This window comes from Rhinopithecus roxellana, chromosome 16, assembly GCF_007565055.1.
Source record: "Rhinopithecus roxellana isolate Shanxi Qingling chromosome 16, ASM756505v1, whole genome shotgun sequence".
Lineage (NCBI taxonomy): Eukaryota > Metazoa > Chordata > Mammalia > Primates > Cercopithecidae > Rhinopithecus > Rhinopithecus roxellana.
In genome coordinates, this window is record NC_044564.1 from 25,304,353 (window position 1) to 25,327,207 (window position 22,855).

At 43.0% G+C, this 22,855-nt stretch overlaps 1 protein-coding gene and 1 pseudogene across 8 annotated transcripts in view; one reads left to right on the top strand and one right to left on the bottom strand.

The window, feature by feature from the left end:
• The window catches only part of NFX1 (nuclear transcription factor, X-box binding 1), an 85,620-nt gene that overhangs the window by 38,071 nt on the left and 24,694 nt on the right, over window positions 1–22,855 (bottom strand). For 4 of the 7 annotated variants that reach the window (XM_030919798.1, XM_030919799.1, XM_030919797.1 and 1 more), the window contains 4 exons: window positions 18,552–18,651; window positions 18,254–18,471; window positions 8,799–8,917; window positions 4,953–4,983 (listed from right to left, as the gene is read on the bottom strand). In XM_030919798.1, coding sequence (XP_030775658.1) covers window positions 4,953–4,983; window positions 8,799–8,917; window positions 18,254–18,471; window positions 18,552–18,651 — 468 coding nt within the window. The remainder of the gene's footprint in view (window positions 1–4,952; window positions 4,984–8,798; window positions 8,918–18,253; window positions 18,472–18,551; window positions 18,652–22,855) is intronic. The other 3 variants (XM_010385747.2, XM_010385746.2, XM_010385750.1) reach the window with 1 other exon arrangement.
• On the top strand, window positions 18,997–21,437 carry LOC104680035 (annotated as a pseudogene). The gene is made up of 2 exons (XR_004054035.1): window positions 18,997–19,016; window positions 20,731–21,437. The product of XR_004054035.1 is annotated as a transcription initiation factor TFIID subunit 10 pseudogene (transcript).

The window sequence follows — 22,855 nt, forward strand, 5'->3', positions numbered from 1 at the left end:
AGAAAGGCACACTCATCTAGGCAGATGGGTGTACAAACTTTTGGAGTCCATGGGGGACTGATTCCAGGACCTCCCTTGGATATCAAAATCCACAGATATTCAAGTCTCTTATACAAAATGGTATAATATTTGCATATAACCTATGCACACTCTTCTTTATAATTCAAATCTTCTCTAGATTACTTATAACACCGAATACAATGTAAATGCTATCTAGATAGTTATTGTTTAGAAAATGATGATGAGAATAAATTTTGTCCATGTTCAGTACAGATGTAATTTGTTTACAAATTTGTCTTTGAATATTTTCAATCTGTGGTTGGTTGAATCCATGGATATGGAACCCGTGGATGTGTAAGGCTGGCTGCGTGTATGTTTCTATCAAAAATTTAAGTGTGGCTGGGCATGGTGGCTCCTGCCTGTAATCCCAGCACTTTGGGAGGCTGAGCCAGGAGGACTGCTTGAGCCCAGGAATTCAAGACCAGCCTGGCCAACATAATGAGACCCTGTCTCTACAAAAACTTGCTCACTGCAACCTCCGCCTCCTGGGTTCAAGCGATTCTCTTGCCTCAGCCTCCCGAGTAGCTGGGATTACAGGTGCCCACGACCATGCTGGCTAATTTTTTGTATTTTTAGTAGAGAAGGGGTTTCACCTTCTTGGCCAGGCTAGTCTCAAACTCCTGACCTCAAGTGATCTGCCCGCCTTGGCCTCCCAAAGCGCTGGGATTACAGGTTTGAGCCATCGCACCCAGCCCTGCAAAAACTTTTAAAAATTAAGTTTTTCAAACTTAATTAAAAGTTAATTAAGCCATGGGCATGGTGGTGTATGCCTGTGGTCCCAGCTATTTGGGAGGCTGGTGTGGAAGGACCACTGGAGCCCAGGAGAGCAAGGTTGTAGTGAGCTGTGATCTGCCACTACACTCCAGTCTAGGCGACAGAGAGAGACCTTGTCTCAAACAATAAATATATTTTAAAAACCAACAATGAAATATCAGAGACATCATATCACGTGGTAGTGATATCTCACTTCACTAGGATGGCTATGATTTAAAAAACCCCAAAAATGGCCGGGTGTGGTGGCTCAAGCCTGTAATCCCAGCACTCTGAGAGGCTGAGGCGGGTGGATCATGAGGTTAGGTGTTCGAGACCAGCCTGACCAACATGGTAAAACCCCGTCTCTACTAAAAATACAAAAATTAGCCAGGCACGGTGGTGGGCACCTGTAATCCCAGCTACTCAGGAGGCTGAGGCAGGTTAATCATTTGAACCTGGGAGGCGGAGTTTGCAGTGAGCCGAGATTGTGCCACAGCACTCCAAGCCTGGGCAACAGAGTGAGACCCTATCTCAAAAAATCAAACACAAAAACAAAAAAACTCAGAAAATAACAAGTATTGACAAGGATGTGGAGAAAACGAAACCCTCATACATTGCTGGTAGGAATATAAAATGGTGCAGTCACTGTTGAAAACACAATGGCAGTTTTTCAAAAAAAGTAAACACAAGATTACCATCGGATCCAGCAATTCTACTCCTAGGTATACACCCCAAAGAAATGAAAATAGGTATTCAACAAAAACATGTATACAAATGTTCGTAACAGCACTATTCACAATGGCCAAAAAGTTGAAACATGCTAAGTGAAAGAAGTGGGGCACATAAGATTATATATTGTGACTTCATTTAGATGAAGTATAGTAAATCCATACAGATAGAAAGCAGATCAGTGGTTACCTGGGTGAGGGCTGAGTGAGGAGTAAATGCTTAGTTAATACACGGTTTCCTTTCAGGGTGATGAAAATGTTTTTCCCCAGCACTATGGGAGGCCAACATGGGAGGATCACTTGAGGCCAAGCATTCAAGACCAGCCTGGTCAACACAGTGAGAACCTGTCTCTACATATTTTTAAAATAAAATTTTAAAAAAGGCTGGGCACAGTGGCTCATGCCTGTAATCCGAGCACTTTGGGAGGCCAAGGCAGGCGGATTACGTGAGGCCAGGAGTTTGAGGCCAGCCTGGGTAACATGGTGAAATCCCATCTCTACTAAAAATACAAAAAAATTAGCCTGGCATGGTGGCAGGTGCCTGTAATCCCAGCTACTCAGGAGGCTAAGACAGGAGAATCGCTTGAACCCAGGGGGAGGAGGTTGCAGTGAGCTGAGATCGCGCCACTGCACTCCAGCCTGGGCAACAAGAGCAAAACTATGTCTCAAAAAAAAAAAAAAGTAAGATAAAATAAAATAAAGGAAAAGAAAAAGAAAAAAGTAAGATAGAGAAAATGTTTTGGAACTAGATTGTGAAAGGACTAAGTGCCACTGAACTGTACATTTAAAATGGTTAATTATATGTTATGTGAATTTCAACTAAAAAAACGTGGGCTAAACACTGAAGTATTTATGGGTGAAATGATATTTGAGATTTGTTTTCAAAGTACTTCAGCATAAATAAAATGTAGGGAAGGAGGGATGGATGAAAACAAGAGAGGCAAAATGTTGACAACTGATGATGACAAGTCATAGGTATGTGGGGATTCATTATACCACTTTCACATATGGTTGGAATTTTGCATCATAAAGTTATAAAAAGTGGGACAGGACGGTTCCTGCTTATTAGTAATGGGGAAAAACTGGAGACAACCTAAATGACCACCAAAAGGGCCATGGTGAACTATGACATGGTAGACCCATATATAGAATACTCTGCAAGAGCAAGAGTTATGCATACTGACATGGAAATACGTCTTTGAGATATTAGTGAGGGAAAATAAACTGCAGACAGTATCTTTAGCATGAACCTAAATCTAGGGGAAAAACAAAACTATGCTGGCATGTTTATACATCTGTATGAATAGGGAAAAAGACCTGGAACCCTATCTAACAAACTACTATCAGAGGGCAAATTTTCATCTTTCGCTTTATATTCTTTTTTTTCTTGAAACTTCATAAGTGTATTAATTTTGTAATTTTTTCAAATTATGTTTTTATTATTTTGTTTTATTGTTTTAGAGATAGGGTCTCGCTCTGTCACCCAAGCTAGGGTGCAATGGCACAATCACAGCTCACTGCAACCTCAAACTCCTGGACTCAAGCAATCCTCTGCCTCAGCCTCCCAAGTATCTAGGACTACAGGTACATGCCACTATGCCTGGCTAACTTTTAAAATTTATTTGCAGAGACAATGTCTCACTATGTTGCCCAGGCTGGTCTTGAACTCCTGGCTTTAAGTGATCCCCCAGCCCTGGCCTCCCAAAGCATAAGGATTCAGATGTGAGTCACTGCAACTGGCCCAAATTACGTTTTTCTTGTTTGTTTTTTGATACAGAGTCTCACTCTGTCACCCAGGCTGGAGTGCAATGGCTTGATCTCAGTTCACTGCAACCTCTGTCTCCTGAGTTCAAGTGATTCTCCTGCCTCAGCCTCCTCAGTAGCTGGGGTTACAGATGTGCACCACCACACCTGGCTGATTTTTGTATTTTTAGTAGAGATGGGATTTCACCATGTTGGCTAGGCTGGCCTTGAACTCCTGACCTCAGGTGATCCGCTCACCATGGCCTCCCAAAGTGCTGGGATTACAGGCATGAGCCGCCATTCCTGGACCCAAATTATGTTTTTAATAACCAAACTTTTTTTCCTTGATACAGATGGCACACTGAAGCAAAAGTTTAAATACGGTTTTGAGGCAGATATTGCTGGGTACCTCCCAAACAGTCACTCTCCTCTTTCAGGCAAAGACAGCCTTAATTTTGTTCAGAAATTGGAGGCCAGCGTGCTCCTCAGTTCCAGGGGTGGATGTTGTTTAGCTTTACCCACCAGGGTAATTCCGTTCACTTTGCTAGTGACAGGTTTAGGCAGAAGCATTGGACACAAAGTGTACTAAGAACCTTTCAGGACTGTTTCCCTTGCTCTTACATAGGAAGAGAAGATCAACACTCTCCTCATGGATTTTGTTTAGATGTTGTTGGGCAGAGACCCAACGTGTGAAGTTGTAGTAGCTGACATACCCACAAGGAGAAAATCAAGAAAACCACAGAGAAGCCGAATTGAAGTCTTGGAAATCACTGAGCTTAAAATTAACCAATCTCAGACTTGTTCTGCCTCCAGACTTCCTATTAGGTGTGACAGTAAATACCCTTATCAGAAAAGTCATTTTTTCTTGGGTTTGGATACCTGCATCCAGAAGCTTCCTAACTGATACATCTAGCTGTCTGACTACAATAAGATCTTTCATTTTGCATATCCTTATCTTCCATCACTTTTCCAAAAAGGTTTTACAGTGGTTTCAACGAGAGTATGTGACGGTCATCAAAACAGGAATTGAGGCCGGGTGCGGTGACTCATGCCTGTAGTCACAGCACTTTGTGAGGCTGAGGCAGGTGGATCACTTGAGGTCAGGAGTTAGAGATCAGCCTGGTCAACATGGTGAAACCCTGTCTCTACCAAAAATACAAAAATCAGCCAGGTGTAGTGGTGCGCACCTATAATCCCAGCTACTTGGGAGGCCGAGGCAGGAGAATCGCTTGAACCTGGGAGGTTGAGGTTACAGTGAGCCGAGATCGCGCCACTGCGCTCTGGCCTGGGCAACACAGTAAGACTCCGTCTCAAAAGAAAAAAGAAAAAAAAAGTTCAAACGATTTTACAGTGAATATCCATATGCCCATATCTAGATTCTACCATTAACATACTTTTTCATATATATATATCCATTCTTCTATCTACCCACTAATTTCCTTTTTTAATGCATTTCAAAGCAAGCTGTAGACATGAGTATACTTAGCTTAAATTTTTCAGCATTTCATCAACAGAATTCAATTTATAATTTTTTCCTATTCAGGTGAAAGTTATATACAAATATTAAGCAGTCCTTTGCTGAATTTCGACAAATACATAACCCAACTCCCTACCAAAGTGAAGATACCTGCATCCCAAAAATTCCCTCATGCCCCACCCCAGTCATACCTTCACTTTTGAGACTGGTACATGGAAGCTCCTATGGAAAAAGAAAAAGAAACAGTAACTACTTTAGGAATAATTAAAACAATACAACTATAATATAATGCCAAAGGTAATAAGAATATCCCAAATATCCCGTACTTCTCTGATAGTCACTTATTCACCAACTTCACTTGCCATGCCTGGAGTGAGCCTAATCCCTATATGAATGAGCTTTACTCACGAGAGGACTCCAGGCTTACAGACTCTTCATGAAAATACAATTCTAACGATCTTTGTGGTCTGGTCTCCAAATTCACGGTAGACTAATTATAAAATCTGAACAGAAAGAGGGGCTGCTAAGGGTATGCAAAGGAAAGAGAAGTCATTACCTAACAAGGGTACAGACAGAAAAAGCCATAAAAAGCAGATGTAAGAATTGAAAACAGGTAACAATCTGTACCATGCAGGGACAAACGGCTCTACACACTTCAGAGCACACCTGACAATACCACCAAACTATAGCAAAGTGAAATAAAGCAGATCTTTGGTTTGGTCTCTGACGTTTTATTACTCTGGTTTCCATTACATGTGAGTGGTCTAAAAGGTCTATCATGTAATTTTGCTGAGGCATGATCCTAAAAAATGCGGGTAGCGACGCTAGCATGTGGGAAACAAGTCAGTCACTTGGGGTAGAATGAGTCTGGCTAGCTGCCTGGCTTCTACATCTGATTTTGGCTTTGATGTCATTTACAGGTTGCCATGTACTCAGAAATGACAGAAATGAGAAAAATGACTTTAAAAGTCCCCTCTTAGTAAAAATTATCCTGGAAAAAAAAAAAAAAAAGCAGCTACTGGAGTTGACAACAGATGTGAAGAGGTCTAAGTAATAAAAGGTTCTTGGCTGGAAAATATACATTTCAGATAAAAAAAATGAGGTGCCTGGGATTGTTGATATGAAAAAGTTCCCTATATGCTCTCTACAGATATAAAGCAAAAGTGACTCATGAAACTGAGTTAATGCTCCCATCAGTGAACACTGGATTATACAGAAGAAATGATATGCAGGAGAGGTTATCTACAAATGTCAGGAAAGGCAGAACTCCCATAAACTCCTACACGTGAATTACCATAAAGACTTAAATATAGCATGCTTTATTAAGACACAGTAAGACACAGCATACATTTATCAGAGTCCCACCGAAGTGATGAAATGAAAACAACCTTTGAAGTTTTAAGAAAGTTTTATTTATCTAGGAAACTCACTTCTGTGGAAAAGCCCATTCCATTACAAAAACCATGTCATGAAAAATCCGTATGCATGAAAAATCTAGTTACACAATAAGGTGATAATTACCAGATTTTTTTTTTTTTTTCGAGACAGTCTCACTCTGTCACTCAGGCTGGAGTGTAGTGGTGCAATCTCGGTTCACTGCAAGCTCCGCTTCCTGGGTTCACACCATTCTCCTGCCTCAGCCTCTGGAGTAGCTGGGACTACAGGCGCCCGCCACTGTGCCCAGTTAATTTTTTTGTATTTTTAGTAGAGACGGGGTTTCACCATGGTCTCGATCTCCTGACCTCATGATCCACCCGCCTCAGCCTCCCAAAGTGCTGGGATTACAGGCATGAGCCACCATGCCCAGCTAATTATCAGCTTTTTGAAGAGTTTTTTTTTTTACTTTGTCAAACAGGTTTAACAGAGTTTGTATTGACAGTGAGCTCCTCCTGCAATTTAAGGACTTTTACTTGTAAAAATTCAGTTTACACATAGCTTTTCAAGAATACACTCACTGCCATGGAGTCTGCTGTTAGAGGGAGTGAGGACAAAGAGTCAACGAGAAGCAAGAAAACGTAGAGATAGAGAGAGGGATTGTGGGAGAATGAAGAAAACTGACAGCAGCCACTTCCAGCTTGTACGTCCCAACCCTGCTTATAATTTTCAGTCACAAAGATCACGAAGAGCATCTCTGGGCATTACTAAATTTATGATTGCCAAATCACAGCATCTCACAGACTTTAATAACATATTTGCAAAGTACAAAGTGGTCCCATACCTGACAATCAAAATGTCTCTACTATCCCATGTATATTGTAATTTCTTTCAGAAAAAAAACCCACACATGATTACACAACTTTTGTAACATGTAAATTACACTAATTTTCCCTTTTTTTCTGAAGCTTTCCTATTAAACTAGCTTCCCATTTATGGACTATATCCTCAGAACTGTCTGCAAGTCAGACGCTGCCAGACCCTGCATTGTGTTTAACAGAACCAACGGTTCAGAATTCTGTCTCCACCCTGGCTTGTACTCTGCTGGGACAAACGTTGATATACACTGAAATGACCAGGTAGGTCAAAGAGCAGGATAAATCAACACTCAGTGTGTTCCCCAAGCTGAATCACCCGAAGACTTTTGATAACAAAAAGTCTGATGAAAACTATCCAAGGTAGGCTGGGCGCAGTGGCTCACGTCTATAATCCCAGCATTTTGGAAGGCTGAGATGGTAGATTAATTGAGGTCAGGAGTTCAAGACCAGTCTGGCCAACATGGTGAAACCCCATCTCTACTAAAAATACAAAAATTAGCCAGGTGTAGTGTCGTGCATCTGTAATCCCAGCATTTTGGGAGGCTGAGGCAGGAGGATGACTTGAGGTCAGGAGTTTGAGACCAGCCTGACCAACATGGCAAAACCCCGTCTCTACTAAAAATACAAAAATTAGCTGGGTATGGTGGAGTGCACCTGTAATTCCAACTCCTCCAGAGGCTAAGGCATAAGAATCACTCGAACCTGGGAGGTGGAGGCTGCAGTGAGCCGAGACTGCACCTTCGCACTCCATCCTGGGTGATGGAGTGAGACTGTGTCTCAAAATAAATAAATAAACAAAATTTTAAAAAAAGAAAAATAAAAACTATCCAGGCTTTCACCAGAAAGTAGAAACTGACAAAAAAGTTGTACAAAACAGTTGTACAGTGAAGAATTAAACCTTACTCAAAGAGAGTCTGGCCTTTGCACTTGGCTTCTGAGAGGTAATCTCTAAGCCTAGTGGAATGCCATGCCTGATAGAAGTGTTATTGTTTGCCTGGAGTCTTGAGTCACTGGATAGTCCAATTACGTGATTTAGGAGCAGACTGGCCACACTGGATAGTTTTAGGGCAGGGGCTTTGGGTCACATGTTATCAGTAGACCTCTGGAGAGACTGGAGACTGAGATTAGCCACATGGGCAGTCAACTATGATTCCACAATAGAGCACCAATAAAAACTGAACACATAAGCTTGGGTGAACTTTCCTGGTTGGCAATATTCCATGTATGCTGTCACACACTGATGCAGAGAGAGTAATACTTCCCTGACTCCACAGGGAAAGGACAAATGAAGTTCCACCTTTGGTACTTTTTTGGACTCTGCTCTACATACTTCTTCCCTTGGCTGATTTAATTTGTATCCTTTTCCTTGTAATAAAACTGTAACCTCCTTGTAGTAAATCTCTAACTGTAAGTGTAACCATCAGCAAGTTCAGTGAGTCCTTTTTATCAAATTATCAAGTCTTTCAAGTGGTCTTAGGGACCACTGAACTTTCAATTGGTATCAAAAGTTGGTATCACAAGTGGGTGGTCATATGGACTGTTTCCTCTAACTTCTTAGTTGGCTGACTCCTTGCAACAGTGCTATTCTTCCTCTTTTCAGGCTATCACACCTGTATTTGGTAGAGTGATCTATTTGCCTTATCCCACTATTGGCCTCTAGACCTTGAGTGCCACAACCACTTCCCATACCTATCCTACTGAGGTTATTTTGATTCCTCCCCTCCCATAATCACCATTTTAAAGAAAACATTGATGGCAACAACTCGAGCATTGTTTAGGATTTACCTTTGTTCTGAAAGAGCATCTGCAGGAAATAACTGATGTGCGAGAGCATGGTCCACAGTCTCCTTCATGGCAGAGCTTTTCACAGGTATGAATGAAATCTTTAATAAAAACGAAAAGAGCTGGAAATGAAAATTGCAACTACTCATTTCCATACTCCCAAATTTGCTAGCCACACTGGTCTTCCCCTCCATGCCCTGCAACTCCAGAATCAGAGTTGAGGGAACGATGCAGTCAATGCTTCTTCCCTATCTTCCGTTCATCTGGCAGACTGGGCCTTTTCTGACAATTTCAGGGCCTAGCATTAGATACTGGAATATGCTTTAAAGTACACGATGTTTTGCCTAAGTCAAAAAAAGGCCAGGTATGATGGCTCATGCTTATAATTCCAGCACTTTGAGAGACCGAGGTGGGAGGATCGCTTGACCCCAGGAGTTCGAGATCAGCCTGGGAACATGGTGAAACCCTGTGCCTACCAAAAAAAAAAAAAAAAAGCACAAAAACAAGAAATTTGCCAGGGGTGGTGACGCAGGCCTACAGTCCCAGCTACTCCGGAGTCTAAGGTGGGAGAATCTCCTGAGCACGGGAGGTTGAGGCTGCAGTGAATTGTGATCGCACCACTGCACTCCAGTCTAGGTGACAGAGCAAGATCCTGTTTCAAAACAAAACAAAAATGAAGAATAAATCTTCTTTTTCCTCAGGCCCCACATCTCCAGTGTAGACTTGAATCTCCTTAAAATTGTAGCCATGGATGACTTTAGTGGAATGCTTTCGACTCTGAAAGTCATCTGGGGATTATAAATAATCAGAAGCCATGATCCACAGTCTCACTGACTTGAGCTCTGTGAATATCTGGTGGTGCCTGCATCCATGACTAGGTTTAAGACAAATCCTGTTTCCAGGACCCTGTGGGGATCACCTGGAGTCTCTTATGGCTACTGTTTACATGGTGTACTTTTTCTATTCTTTAACTTTCAGCCTCATTGTATCTTTGACTATAAAGATTGTCTCCAGGGCCTGGTGTGGTGGCTCACGCCTGTAATCCCAGCACTTTGGGAGGTCAAGGCGGGCAGATCACAAGGTCAGGAGTTTGAGACTAGCCTGACCAACATGGTGAAACCCTGTCTCTACTAAAAATACAAAAAAATTAGCCAGGCGTGGTGGCACCTGCCTGTAATCCCAGCGACTCAGGAGAATCACTTGAACCTGGGAGGTGGAGGTTGCAGTGAGTCAAGCTCACGCCACTGCACTCCAGCCTGGGCAACAGAGCAAGACTCCATCTCTAGAGAGCATAAAGTTGGATCTCGTTTTTTAAATCCAGTCTAAAAATTTTCTGCTTTTGTCTGGGTGCAGTGACTCATGCCTGTAATCCTAGCACTCTGAGAGGCCAAGGTGGGAGGACTGCTTGAGCCCAGCAGTTTGAGATCAGCCTGGGAAATAGAGTGAGATTCCACCTCTATAAAAAATAGATAAATCAAAACTCAAAAATCTCTGCTTTTGCTTAATTCATTCACATTTAAGTTACTCTTATAGCTGGATTTATGTCTGCGATTTTCAGTTCTCTATAAGTCTCATGTCTTTTTTGTTATTCTAATACTCCTTTCCTATTTTCTTTTGCATTTTGTCAATATTTTCTATAGTGTAATTCCTTTAATTATATTTTTCACTACATTTTTTGAGTTATTTTCTTAATGGTCCCCCTGGGGCTTACCATATACATCTCATCAGAACTACTTCAGATTGATACTAACTCCTGTAAGATATAGAAAGTTTACCCTTACCCAGCTCTATCCTTCTCTCCTTTTGTGCAATTACTGTTATATGTATCACATCTATATGCTATAAACCCAATACTGCTTTGTCATAACTTTATATAATGTTATATCTATTAAAGAAGCTGAGAAAGAGAACAAATAGACATATTTATAGCTTTATTTATTTATTTTTGGAGACAGGGTCTCACTCTTGTCACTCAGGCTGGAAGGCAGTGGCATGATCATAGCTGACTGCAGTCTTGAACTCTTGGCCTCAAGTGATCCTCCCGCTTTAGCCTCTCGAGTAGGTGGGACTACAGGCACATACCATCATGTCTGAGTAACTAAAAAAAATTCTTTTAGGGATTGAATCTCACTATGTCGCCCAGGCTGGTCTTGAACTCCTAGCCTCAAGTGATCCTCCCACCTCAGCTTCCTGAGTAGCTGGGATTACAGGTGAGAGCTACCGTGCCCAGCCCCCCCTTTTTTTTTTAAGGACAGAGGCTTGCTCTGTTGCCTGGGCTGGAGTATAGTGGCACGATCTTGGCTCACTGCAGCCTCTGCCTCCTGAATTCAAACGATTTTCCTGCCTCAGCCTCCCAAGTCGCTGGGATCACAGGCATGTGCCACCACGCCAGGCTAATTTTTGTATTTTTAGTAGAAACGGAGTTTCATCATGTTGGTCAGGCTGGTCTTGAACTCCTGACATCAAGTGATCTGCCCACCTTGGCCTCCCAAAGAGCTGGGATTACAGGTATGAGCTACTGTGCCCAGCCCTCCTCTTTTAAAAAATTTACCACTTACGGCTTTCCTCATTTGTTCCTGTAGGTTTGAGTTGTGATCTGGTATCATTTTCTTATTCTAACACAACTTTGATCTCATCTATCTCCTTTATGCTATAATTATTAAATACACTTCTACAGGTTATAGGCCTAAAAATATAATTACATACATATTATTTTATACAGTTGTTTTTTAAATCAGTTGAGAAGAAGAAATATGCATTTATACTGCCTTTTATAACTACATAATCATCTTTACTAGTGCTCTTTGTTTTTTCATGTGGATTTGAAATTCTATTCGGGTTTACTTGCTTTTAGCCTGAAGAATTTCTTTTAGTACTTATTGTAAGGCAAGTCTGCCTGCTAGCAACAAATTTTATTTTTATCTTTATTTTCTAAATAAAACATGAGATGTAAGATTCCCGGTTGCCAGTTTTCTTTTCCTTTTTTTGAGATGGAGTCACTCTCTCTGTTGCCCAGGCTGTAGTTCGGTGGCATGATCTCATCTCACTGCAAGCTATGCCTCTCGGGTTCACGCCATTCTCCTGCCTCAGCCTCCCAGGTAGCTGGGACTACAGGCGCCCGCCACCATGCCCAGCTAATTTTTTATATTTTTTAGTAGAGACGGGGTTTCACTGTGTTAGCCAGGATGGTCTCGATATCCTGACCTTGTGATCTGCCCGCCTTGGCCTCCCAAAGTGCTGGGATTACAGGCATGAGCCACCGCTCCCGGCCAGTTGCCAGTTTTCTTTCAGCACTTTGAATATGTCTTCTGCCTTCTGGTTGTTACATGTTCTCCATTGTTTCTGACGAGAAGTCCACTGTTAAGCTTACAAAGCTTAACAGTGTTCCCTTGTATGTGATAAGTCATTTTTCTCTTGTTGCTTTCAAGACTTTCTCCTTCTGATTAACTTTTAGCATTTTCATTATGCATCTAGGTGTGAATCTCTTTCCTACCTGGAGTTTACTGAGTTTCTTGGATGTGTAGTGTTTTTCAATAAATTTGAAAGTTTTTATCTATTGTTTCATCAAATATTTTTCTGCTTCTTTCTACTCTCCTCCTCATATTCCCATCACATGTACACTGATACAGTTAAACATGTCCCACATTTCTGAGACTCTGTTCCTTTCTCTTTATTATATTTTCTCTCTGTCCCTTGGGTTATATAATCCCTTTTTTTTTTTTTGAGATGGAATCTCACTCTGTCACCCAGGCTGGAGTGCAGTGGCGCAATCTCGGCTCACTGCAAGCTCCGCCTCCCGGGTTCACGCCATTCTTCTGCCTCAGCCTCCCGAGTAGCTGGGACTACAGGTGCCAGCCACCAGGCCAGACTAATTTTTTTTTTGTATACTTAGTAGAGACGGGGTTTCACCATGTTAGCCAGGATGGTCTTAATCTCCTGATCTCGTGATCCGTCTGTCTCGGCCTCCCAATCCCAGCGTGGCTGGGATTACAGTCGCGAGCCACTGCACCCGGCCGAATCTCTTACAATCTATTTTCATGTGCACTAATCGTTTCTTCTGCCAGCTCAAATCTACTATTGAGCTGGCAGAAGAAAACTTTAATGAAGTTTTCTTCTTCCTTTGAGAATGGGTCTTACTTTGTTGCCCAGGCTGGAGAGCAGTGGCATGATCACACCTTGCTGCAACCTCGACCTCTTGGGCTCAAACAATCCTCCCACCTCAGCCTCCTGAGCAACTGGGATCACAGGCGTGTGCCACCCTGCCCACCTAAATTTAATTTTTGTTTTTTTGAGATGGAGTCTTACTCTCTCGTCCATGCTGGAGTGCAGGGGTGTGATCTCGGTTCACTGCAACTTCCGCCTACTGGGTTCAAGCAACTCTCCTGCCTCAGCCTTCCAAATAGTCGGGATTACAGGCGTGTGCCACCATGCCCAGCTAATTTTTGTATTTTTAGTAGAGACAAGATTTCACCATGTTGGCTAGGCTGATCTCGAACTCCTGATCTCAAGTGATCTGCCTGCCTCAGCCTCCCAAAGTGCTGAGACTACAGGCATGAGCCACTGTGCCTGGCCTAAGTTTTTAAAATTTTTTGTAGAGATACGGTCTCACTACCTGCTCAGGCTGGTCTTGAACTCCTGGGCTTAAGCAATTCTCTTGCCTCCACCTCTCAAAGCACTGGGATTCAGGCATGAGCCACTGTACCCAGCCTAATGAATTTTTCATTTAAGTTATCCTACTTTTAAACTTCAGAATTTCCATTTGGCTCTTTTTTAAAACTAGTTTCAGCCTCTTTTATCAATATTCTCTATTTGATGAGACATCATCTTCACACTTTTCTTTACCTCTTTAAGCATGGCTTCCCTTCAGTTCTTTGAAGGTATTTATTTTTTTTTTTTGAGACAAAGTCTTGCTCTGTTGCACAGGCATAATCTCGGCTCACTGCAACCTCTGCCTCCTGGGTTCAAGCAATTCTCCTGCCTCAGCCGCCCGAGCAGCTGGGACCACAGGCGCATACCAACATGCCCGGCTAATTTTTGTATTTTTAGTAGAGACAGGGTTTCACCATGTCAGCCAGGCTGGTTTTGAACTCCTGACCTTGTGATCCACCTGCCTCAGCCTCCCAAAGTGCTGGCATTACAGGCATGGGCCACCATGCCGGACCCAGATCTTGGAACATATTTATTATGATTATCCTAAAGTCTTTGTTAAATCTGACATCTGGTCACTCTCACAGGCAGTTTCTGTTGCCTGTTTTTTCCCTGTTTCTTTGCATATTTCATAGTTTTTCTTGGAAATTAGACATCTTAGCTAATACAGCAACTCTGGATACTGCTTCCCCTCTCCACAGCTTGTTTTTGTTGTGGTTGCTTATTTACTTGTTTTGTGATTTGGCTAGACTATTTCAGTGAAGTCTATTTTCCCTACAGCATGAAGCCATTTGGATGGCACAGCCTTAGGGGTACAAACTGACCCTGGAATGACAGTGGTTTCAAGCAGGGCTCTCTTTGTCTCGATCCCCGATCTCTCTGTTAAACTGTGTGCCTTATTTGGATTACGCTCAGCCCTGATGACCCATTAATTGCAGTTCTATTGTTTTTGACAATGTTCCAGGGCATCAATTGCTCAGCAGTCTGATCCAATTAAATTTGGGCAGGAATAGTCTTTGCTGTAAGTCTTTCAGATTAGTTCTGACCCGAGGAGGGCTCCTCTTAGCTACCCTTCCCTGATTCTCTCTGATGAACTAGATGACCTACAGTTTAGTTACTGTTCTTTAATAAGGTATGCTATCATTTTCTAAAGAGTCCTTAGGCCTGTACTTCCCCACACTGTTTCAAATAAAGTCAGTTCCTTGGGAGAGTACTTCGGAGCTCTCTTTTGTTATGAACTGTCTCTCCCCCTGGGAAAGGTCTCTGAGGCACTACTCTGGGTGTTGGGTGGGATAGTAGCCTCCTGACTTCTTGGCTTGCTTCTCTCAGTGGAACCTCCGCCCTACAAATGAGCTGAGGTGAGGACGATTAGGGCTCCAGTTCTGCTGCAAATGGGATGGAGCCTCCATTCTGTAAGCTTGGTGGAGAAAGGGAGACCTAACCTCTCAGCTGCACTCACTAGAATTTCAGCCTCTTCAACTTGAAGTTGGAGGGGAAGAGAAATGTTGACAATGTGGCCTTCCCAGTGAGATACGGTAAACCTGACTGGGAGTTGAGGGGAGAAGAAGCCCCATCTTCCTGTCCAACTTATCCTGAGTGGAGATTTGTCAAGCTGAGCTGAGGGGAGGAGGAAGGAACTGGCTAGGGCTCAATGCCACAGACTCTTGCTGTTGTTTACCAGAGTTTTAGTAGATTTTGTTGAAAAAATATGTCTTCATTTGATGTATGCTCTTAGAGCAATTCCTAGAGACTGTTTTTTTTTTTGAGATGGAGTCTCGCTCTGTCACCCAGGCTGGAGTGCAGTGGCATGATCTCAGTTCACTGCAACTGCTGCCCCCCGGCCTGGGTTCAAGTGATTCCCCTGCCTCAGCCTCCTGAGTAGCTGGGATTATAGGCATGTGCCACCATGCCTGGCTAATTTTTGTATTTTTAGTAGAGATCGGGTTTCATTATGTTGGCCGGGCTAGTGCTGAACTCCTGACCTCAAGTAATCTGCCCGCCTCAGCCTCCCAAAGTGTTGGGGACTTCAGGTGTGAGCCACTGTACCCAGCCTCCAGAAAGTTTTAATCGTTGATTTTTTTTTTTTTTTTTTTTGAGACAGGGTCTTGCTCTGTCAGTCAGGTTGGAATGCAATGCTGCATTCATGGCTCACTGCAGCCTCAACATTCCAGGGTCAAGTGATCCTTTTGCCTCAGCCTCCCAGGTAGCTAGGACCACAGGCACGTGCCACCATACCCACGTGAATAAAAAATGTTTTTGGTACACACAGGGTCTTGCCATGTTGCCCAGGCTGGTCTCAAAATCCTGGACTCCCACCTCGGCCTCCCAAAGTGCTGAGATTATAGGTATGAGTCACCATGCCCGGCCTCGATGGTTGCTTTTTGATAGTTCTCCCCAGCTTTGTTTGTTTTACTGGGAAGCAGATATATGGGAGCTCCTCATGCTACCATCCTTAAAGTAGAACTCTATCCAGTCTCTTGTACTGAAGCTGTGCCTCTGGGATGGAAATTTCCTACTGAGTGGGATACCAAAAGACCTAAGCAAGCTTTCTATAGATAAGCTAGGTTTGAACAAACCCGACAGTCATTGTTATCACTAGCCATAGGCTTGTCTCTGAGCTTCTCAGTCAACTCAGTCTATTTCCTTAAAGGTTTTCCATGATATCCGCTGAGGTATAGCAGGTACCCTCTTATCCCTTAACCTGGTCTTGTCCCATCCCAAGGTCTGTTGCTGCCAGCTACTACCCTTCTCTTGCTCAAGTCCTTTTGCATTGCCCATTTCACATTTCCTTCTTTTCTCATCACCAATAGGATACGTGAGTGCCAGGGTAGGATTTCTGGTCATTATATATGAAATTCTTATAAAATTGACTCATGTGCTTCCTGAAAAGGGATTTGATTTAGAAGTCATTTGATCTCCGTATCACAGACACATTTTCATGGCAAGCAGAGAACCAACAGATGATTGGCTTTCCTAATGCAGCTGGAACGTGTATTAAAATATAAAAAGAGAGTACTTCTCCTCTATACACAACTTTAAGGTCAGATTGAGAAAAAGGATTAAGTAGGGTGTTCCCACTGATTCACGCTGGCACTTGAAAGAAACGTGAACTCTCTCTTTTTGATGAAATGGAAACCAAACCTAAAGATTCTAGCTTTACCTCAGAAGATACATGGTTAGTTTTAGAAATAACTTTCCTATTCAATCTCAGTTGCCTACTTACCATTTTTTCTAAATGCATGGTCTTTCAACAACCACTCAGGAGAGAAGTTGCCAAGTCATTGCAAAACTGCAGACATATACTCCCCAAAGACTGAGTCAGATAGGCTCAGTAGAGTATTACTTTGTATCTAATTCCAATGAGCTTCTTCTGGTTTCTATGTCCAAGTAATCAGAAGCCAAAAATCAGAAGAAAGGGGGAATCATTAAAAGCAGACAGGCAAACATACTAAAAGCACTGACAAGAATACAAACAACAAAAAGCTTCAACGAGCAGATACAACAATTCGAACTGCTCAGTGGTATGAGGCATTAGACTGAGAAACCTCAGCAGGCCCAGGGCATCACTGTATTCAGTGTAATAAAGGAACTGGAGTTCATAAAAATGATGGCTCTGGGTCAGTAAGAGAGAAATTACAACACCTTCAGTAACCTCTGTTCAAACACGAAATGTAAATTTTAGAAAAATATTCATCTGGCTGGGCATGGTGGCTCACGTCTATAATCCCAGCACTTTAGGAGGCCAAGGCAGGGGGATCACCCGAGGTCAGGAGTTCAAGACCAGCTTGGCCAACATGGTGAAACCCTGTCTCTACAAAAATACAAAAAAAATTTAACTGGGCATGATGGCAGTTGCCTGTAATTCCAGCTACTCGGGAGGCTGAGGCAGGAGAATCGTTTGAACCCAGGAGGTGGAGGTTGCAGTGAGTCAAGATCGTGCCAATGCACTCCAGCCTGGGCAATAGAGCGAGACTCTGTCTCAAAAAAAAAAAAAAAAACCTCCGGAAAAAAAAAAAGAAAAATATTCATTCAAAATGATTTTAAATAGGTGCTATCCTCAGCTACATGGGAAACTTAGCTACACAGACTGACATTCTTGAATGATCTAAATGGCTGAGGTTTTACTGTACTTACAATTTTAGTTTTTTGGCCAGGTACGGCAGCTTACACCTGTAATCCCAGCACTTTGGGAACCCAAGGCGGGCGGATTACTTGATGCCAGGAGTTCGAGACCAGCCTGGTCAACATGGCGAAACCCCGTCTCTATTAAAAATACAAAAATTAGCTGGGCGTGGTGGTGTGCGCCTGTAGTCCTAGCTACTTGGGAGGCTGAGACACAAGAATCATTTGAGCCCAGGAGTCGGAGGCTGCAGTGAGCCAAGATTGTACCACTGCACTCGAGCTGGGGCGACAGAGCGAGACTCTGTCTCACCCACAATTAGTTTAGCGTGTTCCTATTATGTGAAAATGCTTTTCAACACTTGCTGAACCCTGGATTGGTATAAATACATACGGCGTTCATAATAGTACAGGCTCCTAAGAGAAATAACCCCTATGGAACCGTAACTCACCACAGTTGTCCAGAGTTAACAATAAAATACCTGAATCAGAGAGATCACTTGGGCAAATGTATGGGTTTTCGCAAGCATATTTTGAGAAGGAAAGAAAAAGTACCTACATAAATTTGATCATAATATTTAGAAACCTCTGATATTGTAACTGGCACTTACTTCCATGTTGCTTAAGCACTCACTGCTGCCAAACATTTACAATAATATTTTTAAAGCTTACTTTATACGCTTACTAGTTACCTAAGGAGCCACAAGGCAGAGGCTTGCCGCACACTTTTCCACATGAAGGCACAGGGTCCATGCATGTTTTCCGACCACTACTTCCAAGTTCTAGCAATTGGCTGAGAGGAGTTTGGCCACAGGGGCAACAGCGCACCAGTGGGGGGAGCCGTGGGCATGGCTGGCAGGGCTGAGGGTGACACACTTGCGAACATGTATGGTTACCGCATTTCAAGTCCCTGTTAAGAAGAACACACTATTATATAATTGTTGCATAAAGTGCAGCTTTAGTTCAACTGAGGAAAATGTGAAACCTTACTTGCCACATATCTTTAAACAGCTGAAATCCCCAAATCCATCAGACTTTCCTACATCGGTTCCACATAACACATCTCGGGAGGTGCTGCCGCAATAGCATACTTGAAGAGAAAATTTCAAAAACAAAAAATTAGTAACATGTATGGGTTCTTAAAATATCCCAAATAATCTGTAAGAAAATACAAAATGCGGGCCCAGCACAGTGGCTCACGCCTGTAATCCCAGCACTCTGGGAGGCCAACAGAGTACTGATCAGACCTCATGCAGAAATAAGTATAGTCTATACAGCAGCTCTAAGACCCATCTAAGAGCTTTACCATAGGAAGAAATAAAAAAGGCCTTGTCAAACTATTAATATCTCATAATGCCTCTGCAGCACATTCCAAGAACAGCATCAGAGTGAAGCAACCTTTTAATTAAGAGAACACTATCTGGTCCATAAGGCCATGGTTGAACACCATTCGCTGTGAGGCTCCTGGGGGTCCTCTGGTGATGTTACAGGGAATGGACAAGCTAAGCTGGTAGTAGTGGTGGAGGAGCTCTCATCTGGATCTCCCATCCTCACTTCAACCCAAGAAGCACAGGTTTCATACTTTATGTCAGGGTTTACATAAAACGCTTGTAAAAAGGTCCCCGTTGCTAAAAAGCAATTTAAAAATTGGCATGAGAGTATAAGCTCTAATGATCAGAATAAACACAGTATTATAAAAACATATCAAATTTTAAAAATCATGTATATAATAAAAATAAAATAGAAACCTTCTAATAAGGCATTAAAAATAATAGTCATAAAATAAAATCGTACATTAAACAGAACCAAAAAGTTTCACTGAAACATGGGAAAAGGAAAGCCTCAAATCATTGAAGATATAATTAAGACTTTTTGTTTTTGAGACGGAGTCTCACTCTGTCGCCCAGGCTGGAGTGCAGTGGCATGATCTTGGCTCCCTGCAACCTCCGCCTCCCCAGTTCACACAATTCTCCTGCCTCAGCCTCCCAAGTAGCTGAGATTATAGGGGCCCGCCACCACGCCCAGCTAATTTCTGTATTTTTAGTAGAGATGGGGTTTCACCATGTTGGCTAGGCTGGTCTTGAACTCCAGAGCTCAGGTGATCCACCCGCCCCAGCCGCCCAAAGGGCTGGGATTACAGGCATGAGCCACCACGCCTGGCAATAATCAAGATTCTCGACTTTTTTTTTTTTTTTTTTTAAAGACAGGGTCTCACTTTGCTGCCCAGCTGGAGTACAGTGGTATGAACACAGCTTACTGCAGCCTTGACCTCCCAAAGTGCTGGGATTACAGTGAGCCTCGACCTCCCAAAGTGCTGGGATTACAGTGAGCCACTGTGCCTGCCTTGACTTTTTTTTTAATTAGCTGAATTTAAGATTCAAGGATTCTTTATTTTTAAAATACACATTCCATCTTTCAGTAAGTACATGTGCAATTTCTTTTCTTTTCTTTTTTTTTTTTGAGACAGGGCCTCACTTTGTCACCCAGGCTGGAGTGCAGTCATGTGAACACAGCTCACTGCAGCCTCAAACTCCCAGGCTCAAGCGATCTTCCCGCTTCAGCCCCTCAAGCAGCTGGGAGTACAGGTGCATGCCACCACACCTGGATAGCTTTTGTATTTTTTGTAGAGATGGGGTTTTGCCATGTTGCCCAAACTGGTCTCAAACTCCTGGGCTCAAGGGATCAGCCCATCCCGGCCTCCCAAAGTGCTGGGATTACAGGTGTGAGCCACTTCACCTGGCCTATATGCAATTTCATCCCCCATTCTAAAACTCACTTGTTCATTTAATAAAAACTGATTTGATAAATTAATAAAGATTCAGAAAATAAACTAAATATTTGTAGAATCAATGAACTGGTAAAGAAACCCTGGCAACTGGGAGCTTTTGCTAGTAGGCTTTTCTTTGATAAGTTTCTGCTCAAACAGAACAAAGGCTTTTTACAGAGTTAATGAATAGAAAGCTGTGAACAAAAGAATCAAGGGTCAGAACGGGTAACAATAAAAAGAAAATTGAGTTCCTGATGAAAAAATCTGAGTAAATATTAAAAAGCTCTCCTAGGCACAAGAAACAGAAAAATGAGCAGGTGACAGAAGAATTAGGTAGAGTCACAGCTGGTTAAATAGTATTAAGGAACCAAAGGACCCTGTTGCCAGCCTTAAACCATTTAGTATTTTATCAACATATCAACCGGCGCCCCCGGTCTCGGCTCCCGCCGCGCTGCCTGCCAGCTCCGCTGCGGAGAACAAGACAAAGCCCCGCGGGGACAGCAGGCGGGCTTGGGGCTGGAGCAGCTGCTGGGGACACGGGACCCTTGGCGGCGCGGGCCGGGGAGCCAGCTGAGCGGCGTGGGTGTCGGCGGGTGGCGCAGCACCCCCAGAGGGGGCCATGTCTAACGGGGTTTAGGTACTGCCCAGCGCGGCCAACGGAGATGTGAAGCTAGTGGTGTCCAGCATGCCTTTGGTGGACTTCTTGATGCAGCTGGAGGATTACACGCCTATGATCCCAGAACGCCTACAATCCCAGATGCAGTGACTGGTTACTACCTGAACCGTGCTGGCTTTGAGGCCTCAGACCCACGCATAATTCGGCTCATCTCCCTAGCTGCCCAGAAATTCATCTCAGATATTGCCAATGATGCCCTACAGCACTGCAAAATGAAGGGCACAGCCACTGGCAGCTCCCGGAGCAAGAGCAAGGACTGCAAGTATACTTTAACCATGGAGGACTTGACCCCTGCCCTCAGCGAGTATGGCATCAATGTGAAGAAGCTGCACTGCTTCACCTGAGCCACCCAACCTAAATGTACTTGTCTGTCTCCATGTCCCCACACCAGCCTGTTTTCATAATAAACTTTATTGTGACAAAAAAAAAAAGAAAGAAAGGGATCCTAGAACTATAATTCAAGAAGATAAACTATTTACATAGCCAAAATATTCTGCTAGATAACTAATGTGGAAAACCAAAAAGTCTTCAAAACTGGGTTTGAAAAATCAACTGAACAGAAACAAGGAGGAAGAGACTGGGATCAATACAAATTTGTACAAAAAAGACTTGGGTGATTTAGTTGAGTAAAAGCCCACTATGAATCAAGAGCTAAAAACAGCAGAAGCCAGGCATGGTGGTGTGCATCTGTAGTCCCAGCTACTTGGGAAGCTGAGGCAGGAGAATCTGCACTCCGGTCTGTATGACAGAACGAGATCCAAAAAAAAAAAAAAAAGGCTTAGGATAGAGAGCTTTTCTACACTTCCTGCTAATTACAGATCCATATGACATAACAGATAATCAAACTGGGCACAGGCAACTCTTCATTCTCTTGAAGAGACTTAAAAACAGGGGCTGGAACATATTATCCCATTTTCAGCCTGGGATAAAACTTGAGGAAGCACTCACAGGCAGGGGTCAGGATTCACAACAGGCTTCAAGGCTTCCATTGAAGCCTTGAAGTTTTATTCTACAGAGAACAGACTACAGAAATTTTAGTCTGGAAAATAATCAGGACACATTTAATCAGTCATCTGTCTCAGTGAAAAATCTCAAGAATGTACTCAAAAAACACCGAGTTTTGAGCAATACTGGTTTTGGTGGATACCACAAGAAGACTGGCATTGCTGTGAACAATCTGGCCGCTTTTATTCTGAGACAGAGTCGGGTTCTGTCACCCAGGCTGGAGTGCGGTAGCGTGATCTCGGCTCACTGTAACCTCCGCCTCCTGGGCTCAAGTCATCCTTCCACTTCAGCCTCCCAAGTAGCTGGGACTACAGGTGCATGCCACCATGTCTGGCTAATTTTTTTTTTTTTGATTAGAGATGCATTTTTGCCATGTTGCCCAAGTGGGTCTCAAACTGCTAGGCTCAAGTGATCCACCCGCCCTGACCTCCTAAAGTTCATAAGCTACTGTGCCCCGCCCAATCTAGCCACTTTTAAGAGGATGTGTGGTCTGTGAGCACATTTCACAGGGAAGAAATGAAGCAATCACAGCTGTTAGGCCTGAAAGGAAACACTGGGAAAATATACGACAGCTGATTTTGAACAACCCAGGAGGAACATGAAATGTAGAGAAAGGCAGACCAAGGAGAGAGTGTATTTCAGGGAAGCAGATTTTGGCTCAATAAAAGAAAAAACTGGGACAATTAGAGTTGTATCATGACCAAACAGCCTACCTAAAAATACAGTGAGCTTTCAGGCTGTTTAATCAGCGACTGAGAAACTGACAACATTCACTTTGGAGAGCAAAGGGGGGATAACTGCACTAAGAGAAAATAAAATTAGATTCCTTTTTTTTTTTTTTTTTGA